The sequence below is a fragment of the Lepidochelys kempii genome, chromosome 9 (genome assembly GCF_965140265.1).
Source record: "Lepidochelys kempii isolate rLepKem1 chromosome 9, rLepKem1.hap2, whole genome shotgun sequence".
NCBI classification, from domain to species: Eukaryota; Metazoa; Chordata; order Testudines; family Cheloniidae; genus Lepidochelys; species Lepidochelys kempii.
In genome coordinates, this window is record NC_133264.1 from 67,159,116 (window position 1) to 67,176,281 (window position 17,166).

The 17,166-nt window shown below is 42.2% G+C and overlaps 1 protein-coding gene across 9 annotated transcripts in view; it reads right to left on the reverse strand.

Annotated features, from left to right (window-relative positions):
* The window catches only part of DIAPH2 (diaphanous related formin 2), an 811,118-nt gene that overhangs the window by 689,650 nt on the left and 104,302 nt on the right, over positions 1-17,166 (reverse strand). For all 9 annotated transcript variants that reach the window (XR_012160923.1, XM_073360856.1, XM_073360855.1 and 6 more), the window contains one exon: positions 15,645-15,784. Coding sequence is in view for 8 of the 9 variants with exons in the window: in XM_073360856.1 (XP_073216957.1) it covers positions 15,645-15,784 (140 nt within the window). In the remaining variant the exon portion in view is untranslated. The remainder of the gene's footprint in view (positions 1-15,644; positions 15,785-17,166) is intronic.

Below are 17,166 nucleotides of genomic sequence, written 5' to 3' on the forward strand. Positions count from 1 at the left end.
TATTTCTTTGGTTTATCAATTTTACAGTGCAAATATGTGTAACAAAAAATTGAGCATTGTACACTTTGTATTCTGTATTGTAATTGAAATTAATATGTTTGAAAATGTAGTAAACATCCAAAAAAATTTAAAATGAATGGTATTCTATTGTTTAACAGCACGACTAATCGCAATTACATTTTTTTTTTTATCACTTGACAGACCTATTTAAAATATATAAAGGAAAATCAAAATATTCAGAAGAGGCAATGCTGACTGTAAAAGAAAATGCAAGAAAACACAAACCATACCTAGCATGTGGAAATCTACATGCACATACGCTTTAGGAAATTTATCCTTTGCATCTCCTTGGGGAATTAAATATCAAACCACCACCATGAAAGAGTGAGTACAGAAACTGTTCCATGTGCGACAACTAGAATACAATGAAGTATAGGGAAAATAATACTACAGTGGTAAGTCACCCCCAAAGGTGTAATACAATTTCAGCAGCAGCTTTCAAAAGAAACCAAGACAATTACAATTTTAGAAATATTTCTAAGTGGATTTAGGTCTATTTCTGCCACATGCATGTAACTCTGAGTGTTAGTGATTTATTGCCATCAATTCTTCTGAAAAGCACTGACCATACACCCACCTGCACTGAGATGACACTGCTGCAAATAACTTGTCCGGATTCATTAGTTTTCTCCCAGTAGATCATATTCTCTCTCATCCACTTCAGACAATAGACATGAATGAGCTAGGGTAGAGGGTATAATTCTTGCTCTAAGAAATGGGTGCTTCCCTGTGTGCTCAAAATAAAATGAAATTGGGATCCTTATAACTGAAATTTTTGTGTGACCAAGTACAGGAAAAAAGGAGGGAGCTACATCAATCTCCAGCCAACAATCTGGGCCTTAAGCATTGTACCAATTTTTTAAAAAGCCTGGCTATTTAGACTGAGCTGCATAACATATAACCAGACTACTATATTTGAAAACTGCTTATACAGAACATAAGAATGACCATAATTGGTCAGACCAAAGATTCATTCAGCCTAGTATCCTGTCTGCCAACACTGGCCAATGCCAGGTGTCCCAGAGGGAGTGAACCTAACAGGTAATGATCAAGTGATCTCTCTCCTGCCCATCCATCTCCACCCTCTGATAGAGGCATTCCTTACCCATCCTGGCTAATAGCTATTAATGGACTTAACCTCCATGAATTTATACAGTTCTCTTTTAAACCCTGTTATAGTCCTTGCCTTCACAACCTCCTCAGGCAAGGAGTTCCACAGGTTGACTGTGCGCTGAGTGAAGAACTTTCTTTTATTGGTTTTAAACCTGCTGCCCATTAATTTCATTTGGTGGCCCCTAGTTCTTATATTATGGGAACAGGTAAATACATTTTCCTTATTCTTTATCCCTTTTTTTAATGATTCCTAACATCCCGTTTGCTTTTTTGACTGCCGCTGCACACTGTGTGGACGACTTCAGAGAACTATCCACGATGACTCCAACATCTTTCTCCTGATTAGTTGTACCTCAGTTAGCCCCCATCATATTGTATGTATAGTTGGAGTAATTTTTTCCAATGTGCATTACTTTACATTTATCCACATTAAATTTCATTTGCCATTTTGTGGCCAATCACTTCGTTTTGTGAGATCTTTTTGAAGTTCGGCACAGTCTGCTTTGGTCTTGACTATCTTGAGCAGTTTAGTATCATCTGCAAACTTTGCCATCTCACTCTTTACCCCTTTCTCTAGATCATTTATGAGATAAGTTGAATAGGATTGGTCTTAGGACTGACCCTTGGGAACACCACTAGTTACCCCACTCCATTCTGAAAATTTACCATATATTCCTACCCTTTGTTCCCTGTCTTTTAACCAGTTCTCAATCCATGAAAGGATCATCCCTCTTACCCCATGACAACTTAATTTACATAAGAACCTTTGGTGAGAGACCTTGTCAAAGGCTTACACTATGTCCACTGGATCCCCCTTGTCCATATGTTTGTTGACCCCTTCATAGAACACTAATAGATTAGTAAGACATGATCTCCCGTTACAGAAACTATGCTGACTTTTGCGCAACAATTTATGTTCTTTTGTGTGTCTGATCATTGTATTCTTTACTAACGTTTCAACTAATTTGCCCGATGCTGACGTTAGACTTACCAGTCTAATTGCCAGGATCACCTCTAGAGCCCTTCTTAAATATTCATGTTACATTGGCTATCTTCCAGTCATTGGGTACAGTAGCTGATTTAAAGGACAGGATACAAACCATAGTTAATAGTTCCGCAATTTCACACAGGAGTTCTTTCAGAACTCTTGGGTGAATGCCATCTGGTCCCGCTGACTTGTTACTGTTAAGTTTCTCAATTAATTCCAAAACCTCCTCTAGTGACACTTCAATCTGTGACAATTCCGCAGATTTGTTACCTACAAAAGACAGCTCAGGTCTAACATCCTCAGCCATGAAGACTGAAGCAAAGAATTCATTTAGTTTTTCTGCGATGACTTTATCGTCTTTAAGTGCTCCTTTCATATCTCGATCGTCCAGGGGCCCCACTGGTTGTTTAGCAGGCTTCCGGAATGATTGTGTCCCATTGCTTGTCCTCACTCCACTAAGTACACATTGTGACATCCTTCCCAAGTCCAAGCAAAACTAACTTAACAGCAGGCTGATGTTTCCACAACTGAACTGGATCTTACACTCTGAAGCAGTTTTTAAAAGCATCACAGTTACAGTTGCTTTCCAAATCCTCTGATTATGTAATTGAAAGAGAAGGTCCTTTATGTCCTTTCATATGGAAAGTGAGTCTCTCTCAAGAAGGATGTACAGAAAAAATAATAGAACTGTTGAAGTAGTAACCTATCAAATGGTCAATGTCAGGACATTCAACTAAAGGAGAAACACGTCCACCAATGATTAAACAGTGCGAGCAAAGATGAGAATAATGTTTAAGATTTTCCCTGAAATCCACTATAGTGGATCAGTTTAACAGCACCCATGAAGTTTGGAGAAGTTTTATTGGGGAATACACATACAGATGATGGTGTAGTATCCCTGTAATACTCACGCAACCAGCTGGCTAGAAAGTGGTATAGAAGGTTCTTTACCAGCCGCATGCTTTAAAATGGATGGGTGGCATGCAGCAGGGATGTCCTCTACTACTTGCTAAGAATATGACTCCACTTGCTCTTCTTTATTCCTCTCCACCCCCTCCCCCACATAGAAGGTAACTGTTCAGTGGCAACAATACCAGCTTTAAAAGAACCTCTTCTATATTTTGCCTCCATTTATATTAGCATTTAAAAAAAAAAGCCTGTCTGTGCACTGCAACTATCAATTGTATCTGACTAAAATTACAAGGCTTCTTTCTATTTTAGTACTGATTTGAGGTCATGGAACTACTTTTCAATATGTTCTGGCAAAAACTACACATTTTTATAGTTTTTCATAAGAATTATTGCAAAATGTTTCACAGATTAAAAAAATCATAGTTAAGTAAAAATACATAGCTAAGAGTACACGAATTATTCACCATGAATGTTGGAGGCAGTTTCTGTATTTTTGTATGTTTTGTTTTAAAGATAAATGTAGTTTTCTCCCAATGTGTGTTCTCTGTCCCCTAAGGATAAAAATGATGTAAATCTTTTGGGGTTTCTTTTTTTTCCCCCTTTTCCAATTTTTTAATATTTTCTTGCTCTTAAATGTATTTGAAATTAACAGCGTACAGCTATTGAGAAAAAGCCAAATGTTTACACTAAACTTTAAACATGTTCACTAAAACTGACTAAAAACATCAGTAACAACCAATTAAGTCATCAACACAGTATCTACCAGCTCTAGATACTCCAAATTCACATTAGCATCTGAGCACCTGAACCACGCTACAGTAAACCAAACAAAATTTAAATCTGTTCTGCTTTTTTAAACAGGCCGTCTTTGCTTCAGATATCCGCTTATTCCTCCCCACGCTGGTTTGCCTTCTTCCACTTCTGATTTGTTGTTGGTATTCTAAACGAAGTTAAAATGTGGAACAATTCTTATGGTGACCTTTGTGAGTATTGAGCTGTTATGAGAATATGGCAAATTTAATACTACTTTTTTTTCATTAAGATAGCATAATTCATTTCAATAGAAGCCAAAGCACTTGACAAATGAAACCTCTGGGGACAAATGTGACAGCCAAATAGACATTGCACAACGGCTACTTTAAATGCAAAATCCAAGTAGGTTTGCAATGCCTTTGTAACCTTGATATTTTCATTATCTTATTTAATGGATAAAGCTTAAACCAATATAGGAAATGTGCAGTTGAGACAAACAAAACAATTAAGCAAACTAGAAATTTAAGTCAACTTCTATTTTTAAATATTCCATGGGAATACAATTTTCTTACTAACCCTAAAACCAAGGAGTTCTGCGTGTTCAGAGTTCTCATGAAAAGTTAAGTGAAAATAAACATCAGTCCAACAGGTCTCAGGTATATTTTGTTTCTTTATTTAACTTATTTGCCAAACCTATTGCAACCAACAAATACAAATTTTAGAACCCAAGGATATAAATAAAATTGACTAAAAAGAATACACATTTTTAACAGAACACTTTTTTTGCGTGGGGGGGAGAGGCGAATAACTCCCCTAGGAAACCAATCCTAAATGGAAAGGAGGCTTCAGACTTGGTGTGTTTCTGTCTTTGTATGCTTTTTGAACTATCCATGACATATGCATTTGACACTTTTCCTGTATAAACAGCGTATTGTTACTTTTTGTTTTAAGAAAAAATTACTGTTAATTATCATTACTTTCTCCTCCATTTGTTTCACCACTCCAACTAATTACTAGAGCATTTATACAAGCTGTAATAAGGTGTCTGCTTCCTAATCTGTCTGTCCTTGCTTGCTGGATTGTAACAGGGACGTCAAATGCAGTGTTTGTGCCTTCACAATTACCTCCGTATTGTTGAACTGTGATCAATTAAGCAATAGATACAATGTGATTAGAAAACGAACACGTTTTCTTTATAGAATGTTCTTTCCCTCCATTAGGAAAGATCTTGTGAAAAGTCCATAAAGGGAATTTTTTGTAAAAAAAAAAAAAAGTGTTTCAGAGAATGAGTGGTGGCTCAGGGGTGACTAAATCAAACATCTGAAAAAGTTATTGGTGCTTTTACTTTTTTGTCAGTTTAATGTGGTTCCCAATTTTGGAATCCACTGCTGAGATTTTACCTGAGCAGACACTCACATCAGAATCCTCTTCATAGCATCTCAGCACCTCCCGACATTTTAACACCTACTATGTCACTTACACTCCATTATCTTCACTAATAGTAACAACAAGTTGTATAGGGTTTCATAGCTTCCAACTGCTTCAGAACCATTATCTAATGCTCACAAAGTTCTTGTGATGTAGCGTATTATTCCCATTTTTCTGGGGAACAGACACAGAGGTTAAATAACTTGCCCAAAGTCACACAGCTGTCCTATCTTTGAATTTCTTGCTCCCAAATCCAAGTTAGAAGGTACCTATCTGGCCAAAGAAATGGCATTACAAATTAAATACACAGAAATTAATATAGACATTCTGAGGACAGAGGTGGATTTGGGTTTTGTGGGAGCTCCAGAGCAAGTGCCCCCCCCCACCACCTCTTCCACCTACAGTCCCCTCCCACCTGCGCTCCTGCCAGGGAAATGTAGTCAAGGCGCGGGGGCTTGCCCTACTTTGCCTGCCCAGTGCTCCACTCAGGGTAGGGACAGCAAGTCAAGCACCTGCACCTCAAACCTGCTCCACAGCAGGAGTGGCAGGCAGATAGAGTGGGTCAGGGCATTGGCCGAGGCCACTAGCTCAGTGGCTAATTCACCACTGACTGAGGAGAATTTTTGTCATTTTCCACAGAAATGAGACCACCTAGAGGAGTTTTGCTCCAATTCAAACTGGCCATTGTGGTAGCTGAAGTTCTGCAAACAGAATTATCAGGTGCCCTGTCACTGAAACAGACAAGAACTCCACTGATCTGTTAGGCATCCCTGCTCCTGACAGCAAGATAGTGGAGAGATTGAAAAGCAGTGCGAGGAAAAGCAGATTATGGGATGGAACAAAGGGAATAGTGAAAATCTGACTCCAAGCTCCCACAATTCCATGAGAGGAATGCTGGTATTCCACAACGCCTGCAAAAATGACCGACAAAGCAGCACACAAGATAGCACAGGAGATATTGGAATGCCTACCCACAGTGCCAGTTGTCTTTTGCTAATAAAGCCTCTCACTGAGAAGACATGATGCACCAGGAGAAAAAAAAAAAGCCAAATGTGCACATGCTACAGCAATGTCATTAGCTGTATGCTGGCACAAATGCTACAGTAAAATAGTCTCTTATAGGTGTGGCCTTAGATCTAGGAGGTTGCACAGGAACAAACAAGGCCCAAATTCTGTCCTACAGCCTAGTTAACCTATATCAATATTATTCAAGGTTACTTTCTTCTACAAGTTATTCCTCCTTTGTTGGAGTCAGGCAGCCAATGATGTAAATGACAGATTTTCACCTGTACATGAGCTTGGCAGAAGTTATGGATCTCCAAGTCATAGTGATGAGAATGAGTATTGATAGCAGTATGATTATATACTGATTCTATCAACAACTAGCAAAGATTAGAAGGTACAAAGTGTCAAGAATTGTCTTCTGAACTTGCTGTGAATTATCAGTCAAGGCTAACTTTAATAGCTACACTTCACCCAAAGCAGCTAAATAAAAATATATTTTAGTACATCTCCTGTGGTAATGTTTTAGGTCTATCCTTAATACAATACTTTCTCCACAGACACAAATCACAGTCATACATTTAAAAATGGCCAGAAGGTATTCTAAATGAATACATTTCTTTATATTTTTGTTCCATTATTAGTGTGTCAAATTATATCAAACTTGTACAATATACCAGCTTCACCACGATATTCAGTTTGTCATCACTGGGCTTTTTGTAAGAGTCAATTTCATTTCCTTATGATCAGGTTATGCAACGTGGTACGTAATGGCCTTAAATATAAAAATGCTGCATGTTTATTTGACGGTCATTTCATAACACATGAGCAACCAAGCAAATTATATTTATTTCCAACACTATTTCCATTTTATTAGTATAAAATGACGACAAGGAAGAGAAAATTACTAAATGCACAACAAAATCACAACTTTTATATTTTAAGTTTTCATCTTATTAAATGTTTTGGGTTTTTTGTCATCGCAAGGATGTCACATTTACAGAGAATATTTAGCATACAATAAACTAGATGTCGTTAACCTATTTTCTCAAGTGCTAGTCAACTATCATCTACTTATTTGGATAAAATTATTAATTATTTCCTCAATGAAAGAAATTATGAACGGAGCTCCAGGACAAGTATTGAAGTAGGCTGTATGCAAAAGATACGCAAACTTGGGAAACAATATTTTTATATGAGCTGTTTGGAAATGCTAGGCTACTATATATGCATGAAATTCACAGATAGCTTAATAAAGGCTTATATCATGAATAACTGATACTTCCATAAACAAAACATTGTGAATTAACTTAGGTTCTTGTTCATCCTTTTGTGCATGTAGTGGAGTCAGTAAATTGTTTACTTCCCCATTAATGCAGTCATCTACACTAACATGTTAAAAAGTATACTTGAAATTATATGTTTTGGCACCCAGAAGTTTGCCTTCAGCAGCTTCACACGAAAGCCAACAGAAAAGAAGTCCCTGCCCAAATTAGTTACAATGGTATTACTGCTTCCTCATTATTCTATGAGTTAATAAGCAGACAGAGGATAATTAACAATTTGAAAACCAATTCTGCTAGAGTTATTTCCCACAAAATCCATAAATTCTAAACTCTGCCAATAAAAGTGCTGAATATGAGTTATTGCCACCCACCCTTCACTGAACTAATGTTTTTAAATCACTACATTAGCATAATTCTCTGAATCTCCCCAGTATGTCTAGTATATACGCAACCTTGCAGAAGTGACCTTTTCTACTTCTGACTGCCATAAAGAGTAGAGGACACTGTAATCAGTAAACTATATGGCCATGTCTACACAAATAAGTTGTACTGATTGAATTATACCCAATATAGTTAAAACACTGCAACCCCCTAGTGTGGATGCAGTTATACTTATGTAAGAAGGCTTATGCTGGTGTAACTGCATTCAGACTAGGGGTAGTACTGCTTTTAACGATTTCAGTTTACCAAAAAAATTGTATTCCCACCCAAAACAGTTATACTAGTACAAAAACCAGATGTAGAGCAGGTCTGAGAATGGACCTCCTCCATGCTCAATTCCACTAGAAGAAGAAATCTGGGTAGCAAGCGGGAGCTGGGACATAGGTTGCAGTTATCCTAGCAGCCATGTAAGGCATGTGAAACAGAATGGGCTGCTAGAGCCCAGGTGTATGCAGGAGGGGTGTATTTCACCATAAGACAAATTCTATCATGACAGAGAATGCATTCCAATGGCAGAGAACGCATTCCAATTTAACAATACAACTCAAGAGATACCTGTTGAGACCGACATTGACTTCACTCAAGTAATGAGAAATGGTGCTAAAATTCTCCTAAATAATCCCTATAGCAAAACCTTTAGGTAAGTATTTGCCTCTTCATCCAGGCAATTGTTCTGTCCCTTCCCGAACCCCCCACTTCCGCGCGGACTCCGGGATTAGAGGATGAGCTTCAACATTTCATTAATTATCCTTTGAACACACACTACAGAGAAAATTAAAAGTGAAAAAGAAAGAGTATGAAGTGGGAATGTACAAGTAGAGCACGAACTGTACACAGACATGCCTCTGAATTTCTCCGAGTTTTGCTGACCAGTTTTCATGGAACATCTTTTATTACGTTCAAAGAAAGCTACTTTCAGACTCAAAATGTCCAATCTAATACAAAAGTTTTGTTTTTCATTTCTTTTTGTTTGATTTTACTTCCTCAGTAGCAGAACTGAATAGGTAAATCAGCCTCCCAGAATTAAAATATTATGGCAAGACAGTGCCCTCCAACACAGGAGTTGGGCAAGGAACTCCTTGAAGGCAATGTGATAAATTCAGCCTTGAAATCAAAATTCAACTATTCCAAGGCTAATGCTACCATCAGCACTAGCTTTTCAATAGTAACAGAGAAATTATGGCAAGGCACCCAGTTGCAGAAGGAAATGAATACTTCATCTTCTTCAAGGGTGGTTCAAAAGCAGCGGTCTGCTGTACATCCTGGCCTCCTTAGGGGAATGGACCCTTCTGAGACACAATGCTTCCTCGAGTTTGTGTGCCTCCACGCTAACCTTAACTGGGACACACCTTCAAGGTATGATATAGCCCTTAAATTGTGACATAACTCAAACATCAGATGGGGATTAACCACATATTTTCAACAACAGAGTACAGCTCCACCCTTATGCCAAATTATTTATTTACTGACAACAAGGCTGAGTATCAACCTACAGACACCACCAATGTAAGGCTGGGAAAGGGAAATCATACTTTATGCCAAACAAAAATCTTTTTTTTTTTTTTTAAATCATTTGAGAAGGTGGCTGCTCAGCACTGTCTCATGCTCAGGTGACTCTGTGTATTTAACAAAAACATTATGTGAAGTCACCTGTCACATTTCTTAGTTGCCCACCGTCACTGAAAGTCCATACTATGAACATTTATCCCACTCTCAACCTCCTCCCCAAACTGCAACACACAGAGAGACATCAGCAGAATTATACAAGAATAAAGATTTATCCTGCTCTCCCAGGCCCTTCAACATGCGCCCTGCAAGAGATGCTGGGTGATTTATGTTCTTGTGCCTATGATTACTGGCATGAGTGCTGGCACTGATCTGCCCAAATATATGCTATAAGGAGAAGCCCCTGAAGAAAACCCAGTTTTAATATAAGAATTACTTATTGACTTCAAGAAGTCTGCTTGGTTAGCCTCATTTCATGAACTAGATGTAATCACTACAGATATGTCCATCACTGCTGAATTCAATGAGTTCAACTCAATCAATAAAGGTTTTCCTGTTATTTCCAGTAGGATTTCATCTCCTCCTGATCTCCACAGTTTATCTGACTTTATTGCAAGACTTTGCAGTTTGCAACTTGATGCACACTTTTTCCTGGAACTCGGAAAGTTATATGTTTTCAGAGTTATGTAGAATATGCTACCACCACCATCACCTCTGGTAGAACTTAACTAGAAGAACAGGGAATTTTAAACCCCCAGGGACAAGATTTACAGACCAAAGGCAGAAAAAAAGTCAAGCAGAAGGAGCAATAGTATGACAAAAAAGTTTTACGCTATCAAAAAAACCCACGAAAAATCTTTTGGCTCTTCAGTGACATTTCAAAAATGAATGTCGCCATGACACTTTTAGATCTTGGTTCTGACCTCTAACGCAGTTAAAGGAAGTAAATCAAAGGTTTTTTCAGGTGAGAACTTACTGAAAGCCCCTTATTTAAAATGGCTTTTAAAGGTACTGATTCAAGTAACATAGGAACATGTGTATACAGTTTACATCTTATTCATATTTTTTCAGCCTATATATTATACTGTACCTGATCATAGGAAGTGAAGCATATTGTAGAGGCACTTTTCACAGTACCAGAAGAGACAGTTAACTTTTCCGTAACTGGTGTTCCTCAAGATGTGTTGCTCACGTCTATTCCACAATAGGTGTGCGTGCTCGCCACCTGCACTGGTGCAGGAAGTTTTTCCCCTAGCAGTACCCCTAGGGGGGATCGCTCCCCACGACCCCTGGAGTGGCGCGTGCCTGGCGCGGTATAAGGGGTGCTGCGTGCTCTGCACCGCCTCTATTGCTCCTAGACCTACAAGCCACTCCTTCGTGCGAGGGGTCCACCAAGGGGGACGGGGAGAAAATAAACTGGAGGGTGTAACCCCAGAAGATGGTGTTGAGGACTCATCGGTCCGAGGTTAGCCACAACCATTCCAGGAGGAAAGCACACAACCGGTTGGAGAAAGGAAGCTTTATTGGGGGTGGATCCCTGATGAGGACTGGTGGAGTGCCCCCGAGCGTCACATCAAAAACGCCTTTTCCCCACTTGCTTGCCCTTGGAGGACCCAGGCTGCGGGGCAGGCCAAGACTGCCTCTGAAAACATCTCTTATAGGCCCACTGCTTCTTATCAGTGGCCTCATACTTCGGGAGGGCGGCCTGGGTGGGAGTCTGCTGCGGCTTGAACTTAGGTTTTGCCAGAGCCGAGACATAGAGGCCCAGAGTCTGGATGGTCGTGCGGGAGTCTTTCATGCCATGCAAACTTGTATCTGTTTCCTCTGCAAACAGAGCTTTCCCATCAAATGGGAGATCCTGCATGGAAGACTGTGACTCGCTGGACAGTCCAGAGAGCAGGAGCCATGACGCCCGTCTCATGAACACCGGAGGCCATTGATCGTGCGGCCGTGTCCGCAACATCTGAGGCTGCCTGCAGGGACGCCCAAGTGGCCGCTGCCCCTTCCTCCACTAGCACTTTGAACTCCTTCCTATCGCATTCCTGGAGGGAGTCCTCAAACTTGGGTAGGTAGCCCCACAGATTGAATTTGTACCGGTCCAGGAGAGCCTGATGGTTTGCCACTCGCAACTGGAAGCTTGAAGATCAATAAACTTCCCTTCCGAAAGAGTCCAGTCTCCACGAGTTTTTGTTCTTTGGGGTCGGGGCTGGCTGACCCTGCCATTCCCTGTGGTTGACCGACTTGACCACCAGGGAGTTGTGCGCCGGGTGGGTATACAAGTACTCATGCCCCTTAGCGGGTACATAGTACTTGCGTTCTGCCTTTTTAGAGATGGGGGCCAACGAGGCCAGTGTTTGCCATGGGACATATGATATCTTAGCAACCCCTTAATGGAGAGGCAAGGCCACCCTACCCGGTGCCGATGGGGACAACACATTAAACAAGGATTCTGAGGGCTCCTCCATCTCGTCTGCCTGGAGGTGGGGGCTTGCTGCCACCCTCTTTAAAAGTTCTTGGTAGGCCCTGAAGTCTGCCTGTGGGACAGAGGGGGGTAGGACCACAAGTCACCTCCTCCAGGCAGGGCAAAGAGGCCGGTGCGGTGCTCTGGGTGTCGGCCAGCACTGGAGTGTCCACCACCTGGTCAGACTCTGGGCATGGTGCTGAGGACACACGTCCCACCACCTCCTTTCTTGGGAGTCTGGAGAGGGAGGCCGACTGTGCCTCCGAAGCTCAGGCCACTGAGCTAGCTCCCACCAGGGGCTGCAACAGAGGCCATGGTGCCCACTGGGTCAGCCACAAAACTTGGTGCCACTGCACCTGCTGTGGCACCGGCAGGGCCAGCTGTTCGGATTGGCTGGCCTGGCCCAACAAAGGATGGCTATGAATGGAGACCAGGCTGGCGTAAGATCTGCTGCTGTCTCTGGACTGGGAGGAGAGGCGGTGCCGGGATCTACAACAGCCACGGGACCACAATCTCAGCATGTAGAACCGGTAGTAACAGCTGTTCCAGAATGGCCTCAGCGGGTGGACCCGCGATAGCGAAACGCTGGCAATCGACGCCCAGAGCTGCTATGTCTTGGCGGAGACTTGGAGTGGGAGTCTGAGAGGGAACGGCATAGACGACCGTGCCATGATGGATTGCAGTACTCTCTCAGAGATGAGCACCAATGGCGAAGCCCGCCACAGTCCCACCAATATTCATTCCTTGAGGACGAGCGGTGCCGCGAATCCCGGCTAGACGGAACCCAGCCAGACACTCTGGTTGGCGTCGAGGGCGATCCACCTGGACTCTGCTCTGAGCAGTCGCTGGGCATTGATCGGCATCACGAACGTTCCCTTGACAGAGACCGGTACCAGGCCGAAGGCGACTGCGGAGATCCCAACAGCAGCTTGCCTCTGGAGTGCGGGGCCAACACTGGCAGCGCTACAGGCACCGGCATGGACATAATGTTCTGGGCCACCTGGAGGGCTTCAGATGTGGACGGCATCTGGACATCCAGAGAGGCCTGCTCCGAAAGGGCCAGACTACTCCGCTCAACCTGAATCGGAGGCCTGCGGCCCGGTGGGGATCAAGGACTGCCCGACACGGGCCTAGCCTCTGTCCCAGACCTCCCTCGGTGCCGCTGCAAAGAAGGAGGCTTCCTGGCCCTCTTGGCATGCCCTGTGGGTGGGGAGCGGTGCCGACTGGTTGATGACACCAGAGGGTTGCCACGTACTGACGTTGCGGTGCCCGGTACCGATTCGGAGCAGCATGTAGTAGTCGGCGTCAGTGCTGACTTCACCAGGATGGCCCAAAGTCTAATGTTCCTTTCTCTTTTGGTCCGAGGCTTAAACGACTTGCAAATCTTGCACCTTTCACTGATATGGGTTTCTCCCAAGCAGTGCAAACAGTCTGCATACAGGTCACTTCTTGGCATAAAATGCCTACAAGAGCCGCACGACTTAAACCCTGGGGCGGGGGGCATGCCCCAGCCTGGGCTCACTGACTAAACTAACTAAACAGCTAACTAACTAGACGTACTAATGGTGAATGAACTAACAGTTCTGGGGACGAGCTACAGCAAAGCTAGAGCAGAGCAATTCTGACGCACCTTCACTGGCGGCAAGAAGGAACTGAGGGTGGGGGAAGCGCACAGCTCCCCTTATATCGCGCCAGGCAGGCGCCACTCCGGAGGTCGCGGGGGGCGCTCCCCCCTACAGGTACTATTAGGGGAAAAACTTCCAGCACCAGTGCACACCTATTGTGGAATACACATGAGCAACAACTCGAAGAAGAAGAAGATTATAAATCTGTTTACAGAGGTGCACAGAGGACACAGTGGGCTCTTCTTCACCCAACACCTGGTCAGCACTCATGGGGAGGAGGGTATGGGGAAATATTGCCAAAACAGATTTCTATTGTACAGAAAGAGACCAGAAACCGCACACAGACTTTTTCCTTCTAACTCTGATCTGCAGTCTGTTTCTTTTGTGTATGGTGCAGCCTCCCCAACTCCTGTAGCCCCTGGCTGCACCAAACCTAAAATATAGTCATTATGCCTGGTTGCCTGTGAGCTCCAGTTTACTTCAAAGATTCTTATCCCTTGCGTTCTTGGCCCACAAACTCAGTAGCAGCTGGCACAGGAAACTGAAGATATTTTGGTCTAACTCTTTTTAGGTTGCTCCTACCCAAGTGTTTAAAGACTTGTACACTGTATCACACATACCTATATAATCTTATTCCAAAACTACAGGCTCTAAAACAGGGATTTACAGTTAAACAAAAAAGTTAAGAAAAGATAGATTTGGTCTGCCAGGAAAGTACCATAAAAAAAAAATTTCCAGTCTACACTTTGTTTTTTCATTGAAGATTACAAAATGATTCATTACCTAAAATACCACTCAAGACTTTTATACAACATATCTGAAAAGCTTAAAATAAATAAACAAATAAATAAACCGACAAACACCACTTGCCACACTTTGAAATATGAGCATTGTAGTTTATTTGTTTTGACTAGTAGAACGAATACGAAAATTGCTGTCGGCATAAAGCTTAAATATGTGAGGGAATACTCCTGCACTAGGAAGACACGTTTGAGCTTTCAGGCAAACTTTGATTACTTGATCAATTTATGATGCTTTGAAAACAAGCTGTTGTGGATGTACAGCATATTTCACGTGAGATTTTTTTTTTCCAAATATGGTAAGTAAAAGCTGTGTTGAGCCAGGGCTAATTAAGTTTTGTTGTGAAAGAATGGCTGTGATATTGAAGTGCATATGGGATGAAGCAAATGGCCCCTCACCTCCTTTCACTTCAGGACATTCCACCATCAGCACTAAAGGAGCTCCATTACTGTACATCTTAGAAAGTGTGCACTGGTCACATACCCCCCTTCCTTCAGGGATGTTTAGTGACGGTATAAAAAGATTATGAACAGCCAGGACAAATGTTACAGCTTCAGGGACTCAGCGGGTTATCAGCCTCACTAGGGGTATGGAAAGTCAGCCAATATTCCTCACATAAACATGGACACAAATTCAAAGTCAGCCCAGATGTCAATCCTTTGTGCATTCTCACTCTAAAGCTGTGCACAGAGGAGGAGACATACTGAAGCCACTGGGGCACATCTATTAGCAAATATGCCATATGGTAATATACATAAAACCATTCATAGCTTACTAGTCAGCAGGTTTCATTGCTTGCACCAGTGTCTCCTTTGGCACCAGAGGTAAACAACTTGATTTACCAGTCACCTCTGATGTCAAACGATTTCCCTTCCTTCAACCAAAACAATCGTTTCAGCAATTTGAAAAGCTATGTGCTTTTTAAACAGTAGCAGCAAATCTTCTGGTTTCTAAAGCTTCCATTAAGAAACATTGTTTAGCAGAGTCTGAAACTATAAAGATTACTGCTCTGCTTTTAGACACTTCCCTCTTAACAGTGCTTAACCTAAAGCCTATGCCTTTCAAAAGAAGGCTTACACACTTAACCATTATGATCATTTATCTTTTCACAGTACTTTTAGACTTCAATCTTGGTACTGAAATCCAAGAAATTAACTGATTTTATAACATGTTTCACACAGGGGTCCTACATATGGTAGAGCAATTTATTATATACAATTAACACCATTACATATCTCTGTTATTATAAAGTAAAACATATCTCCTACCTGACTGGATTGCTGGTTAGAGACACTCTGAGAGATTCTAGGCAGTTAAGAAGTTTTTCTTCTGTGATACCAGATCGTAATTCATGGACATATTCTTGTGAAGACAGTGTGCACTCATGCTTGCTATTTTTCAATCCTCCCTGTAAAAGAAAAAAAACAGATGAAATTTGAACATAGCCAGAATCCAAATTACATTAATTAGTCGAATATATTTAAGCAAATACAGATGTGAAATTTCACATCTAGAATGGTCATTCTTTCTATCTGGCAAGAGTACTGCATCCAAACTTCTGACTTACAAGTGGAAACAAGGCTGTATACAGTAACATTCCTTGTATGGCTAGCAAGAAGGCCAGTGCACATAAAAAATTTTCTTCCATCCTCCAGAGAAGAAATTTAAAAAACTTATCACCCAAGTAGCAGCTAATAGTGACGTATAGCACATGATATATTAAGGCTTAAATAAAATTCCCTAAGAGCTAAAATTAATCTGTGACATGATGTTTGAAGAAAATAGTGTACATTATTTTAAGATTTTATCCATGGATTTGAAAGTAACTCATTTTTTAAAAGTAAACAAAATTGAGAAAAAAGATTTACTCAAATTATACAAGGATTGACTATTTAAAAAAATATTTAACATTATGAAACATACAAATAAGAGGTAGATTTTAATGTACAGATTTCCACACATCATATGTAAATATGGGAAAATCCACCTGACATCCTATTTAAGGAAAGGAAACAACTCCCAGGCAGATTAACCTTCGTACATAGTTTGGTATCTGAGGGATATCCCATCAATATTTCATAACTCTACAGCTTTCTGCACCCATCCTGCACTTCATTATCTGTTATAGTAACACAATGAAGCTGGGCGAAGGAAGGAAGGAATGAACACAATTGTCTCAAGACATTATTTCTGGGAAAGAATTGTGGGGACTTTTTCTACAAATGTGGGGAGATGCACAGAGGCGGATTTACAATGAAACACACAGTGCCCTGGCACAGGGCCCCCGGGCCAGGCAGCCAACACCCTGAGCGGCTCAGGGCAGTGAGCTGGCCACACACACCCGGCCCAGCCCCCTGCCCTCACTCCTGCTCCCTGCCACAACCCCAGCCCTGACTCCTGCACCTCCCCACACCCAGCCCCCCCCACACACACCCTTGCCCTACTCCTGCACCCCCCCATCCCCACCCCTGCCCTAAGCACCAAACGGAAGCTCCTGTGCTCCCCCATCCCCACCTGCACCCCTCGCATCAAACAGAAGCTTCCCCAGGTAAGCACTCCACACCCCAACGCTCTGCCCCAGCTCGGAACCCCCTCCCACACCCTAACTCCTGGCCAGACTCCGCACCCCAAACACCCAGCCCCCACACTCCAACCTTGAGCCCCCTCCCACACCCTAACTCCTGGCCAGACCCCACACCCAGCCCACTCCTGCACCCTAACCTCCTCCCAGACCCCACACCCCAACCCTGAGCCCCCTCCCACATCCTAAGTCCTGCCCAGACCCTGCAC